Source organism: Nestor notabilis, unplaced genomic scaffold (genome assembly GCF_000696875.1).
Source record: "Nestor notabilis isolate BGI_N333 unplaced genomic scaffold, ASM69687v1 scaffold23536, whole genome shotgun sequence".
Taxonomy (NCBI): Eukaryota; Metazoa; Chordata; class Aves; order Psittaciformes; family Psittacidae; genus Nestor; species Nestor notabilis.
This window is the reverse complement of record NW_009932772.1, coordinates 25619-27399: the sequence shown is the minus strand read 5'-3', so window position 1 is coordinate 27399 and position 1781 is coordinate 25619. Positions and strand designations below refer to the sequence as shown.

Below are 1781 nucleotides of genomic sequence, written 5' to 3'. Positions count from 1 at the left end.
GAGCTGTGGGGGCTGCTTCCCCCCGCGCCCCTCCGTGCCTCGGATGGGCACCGAGCACGGAGCAGCAGGGCCCTGCCACAGCGAAGACCCTTCGCTCTCTGCCAGCCCCGGCTTCAGCTCCCCCTTGGCTGGTGTTTGTGGTTTGGTGGCAGGGCACCCCCCCCCCTGTTCCCCCCCGCCTTGCCCTTCCTTGCCCTGCAGGGTTACCGCCCTTCGCTCTCTGCCAGCCCCGGCTTCAGCTCCCCCTTGGCTGGTGTTTGTGGTTTGGTGGCAGACGGTGCACACCCCTGTTCCACACAGCCTTGCCCTTCCTTGCACTGCAGGGTTACGTGGCCGTGCTCAGGGCGTTGAGGAGGGCTGCCGGGGCTTGGGGTCTTCCCTGTGCAGTGTTTTCCTCTTGTGGCTATTTTTTACCTACCTACGGTTTGTTTTTGCAGAGCTGGTCGAGGGGAATGTCTTACTGTCTCCACTCAGAAAGCCATTTGGATACTGGGCCGATCTATGTGCGTGAAAACGGGAAGCTGCATGTGGTAAATCAGGGTTCAGGTGGCATACGGGATGTCACCCCCAAAACAAGACCTTTTAGGCTGTTTTCCAGGGGATTTTCGGTGGAGCTGTGTATGAACAGGGAGGACGATAGGGCACGGAGGCAGAGGACTGATCATTTCATCTTCACGTACACTAAGGAGGGGAACCTCCGCTACTCGGCCAAGTCTCTCTTCAGCCTAGTGCTGGGTTACATTTCTGACAATGTCGATCACATTGACTCGTTGATTGGTTTCCCAGAGCAGATTGCTGAAAAGCTCTTTTCAGCTGCAGAAGCAAGACAAAAGTTCACAGAACCAGTAACGGGACTGAGAGCTCTACAGAAGTTTACTGAAGCGTATGGCAATTTGGTGCTATGTTCATTATGCCTTAGGAACAGGTAAGTGTCTTCAGTAACTAATATTGTCATCTGCTAGTGGGTTTTTTCCAGCACATTTAAAGTTTAACTTTAAATTATTTTCTCCCTGAAATAATAATAATAAAAAAAATAACCTATTGGGCTGTGACCAGCCAATTTTAATGAAATTAGCTGAGCCTTGTCTGACTCTTCTGCTTGCTTCCTTTTGTCCCATTCCTTTCCTTCAAGTGCAGCTGCTGGTTTCATTCTAAGGTACAAATCATAATACAGGTAACAAACTATGTCCGTGTTAAATAACAGGGGATTTTATGTGCAGGATTAAATGTGCAGGATTAAACCTGTAACTTTTTTAACAATAATAATATTTTCTACAGCAATCCGTGTGTTTCATGCCTTCTCAGGTATTTCATGGACTGCTTTTGTAATTGCTGTTTATAAGCATTTCAATGTATTTAGCTGACTGTGCAGATAAAATACACCCTTGCAAACTAAGTTTATTTACTGTAAGTTTACCATCCTGTTTCTTTTGGGGGGCTCAGAAGAAGATACAGTCTTGTAGGTAAGTTACAGGCTTTGAAGTCAGGCAGGGTTTACCTCTACTTTGTTATGGCTCCCTGTGCCCATGTTGAACATGCTTTAACGAGGTTCTGATTAGAGTCCAGCACCAGTTTTCCCATCTTCTCAATGTCCACGTTGTCTTTCACTAGAAGAGAGTCTTTCCAAGCTTAAAACTGGATTATGTTTTTAAAGCCTTGCTCCTACTGAAGTCTTTCCCAGTAATATAACCAGGCTATCTTCCATCTCTACACTTGAAAGAGGAATGGTTTATTCAGTTTAAAATCAAAGTACAGGCATATTCATCTGAAGTGCCAAGGGT

General features: G+C 46.9%; 1 protein-coding gene across 2 annotated transcripts in view; it reads left to right on the top strand.

Moving 5' to 3' along the window:
* The first annotated feature begins 439 nt into the window (after positions 1 to 439).
* Positions 440 to 1781, top strand: part of LRRC42 (leucine rich repeat containing 42) — a 5432-nt gene continuing 4090 nt past the window's right edge. Inside the window, exon 1 of one of the 2 annotated variants that reach the window (XM_010016571.1) lies at positions 440 to 925. In XM_010016571.1, the coding sequence (XP_010014873.1) occupies positions 453 to 925 (473 nt within the window). In that variant the 5' untranslated portion in view covers positions 440 to 452. The remainder of the gene's footprint in view (positions 926 to 1781) is intronic. The other variant, XM_010016570.1, reaches the window with a different exon arrangement.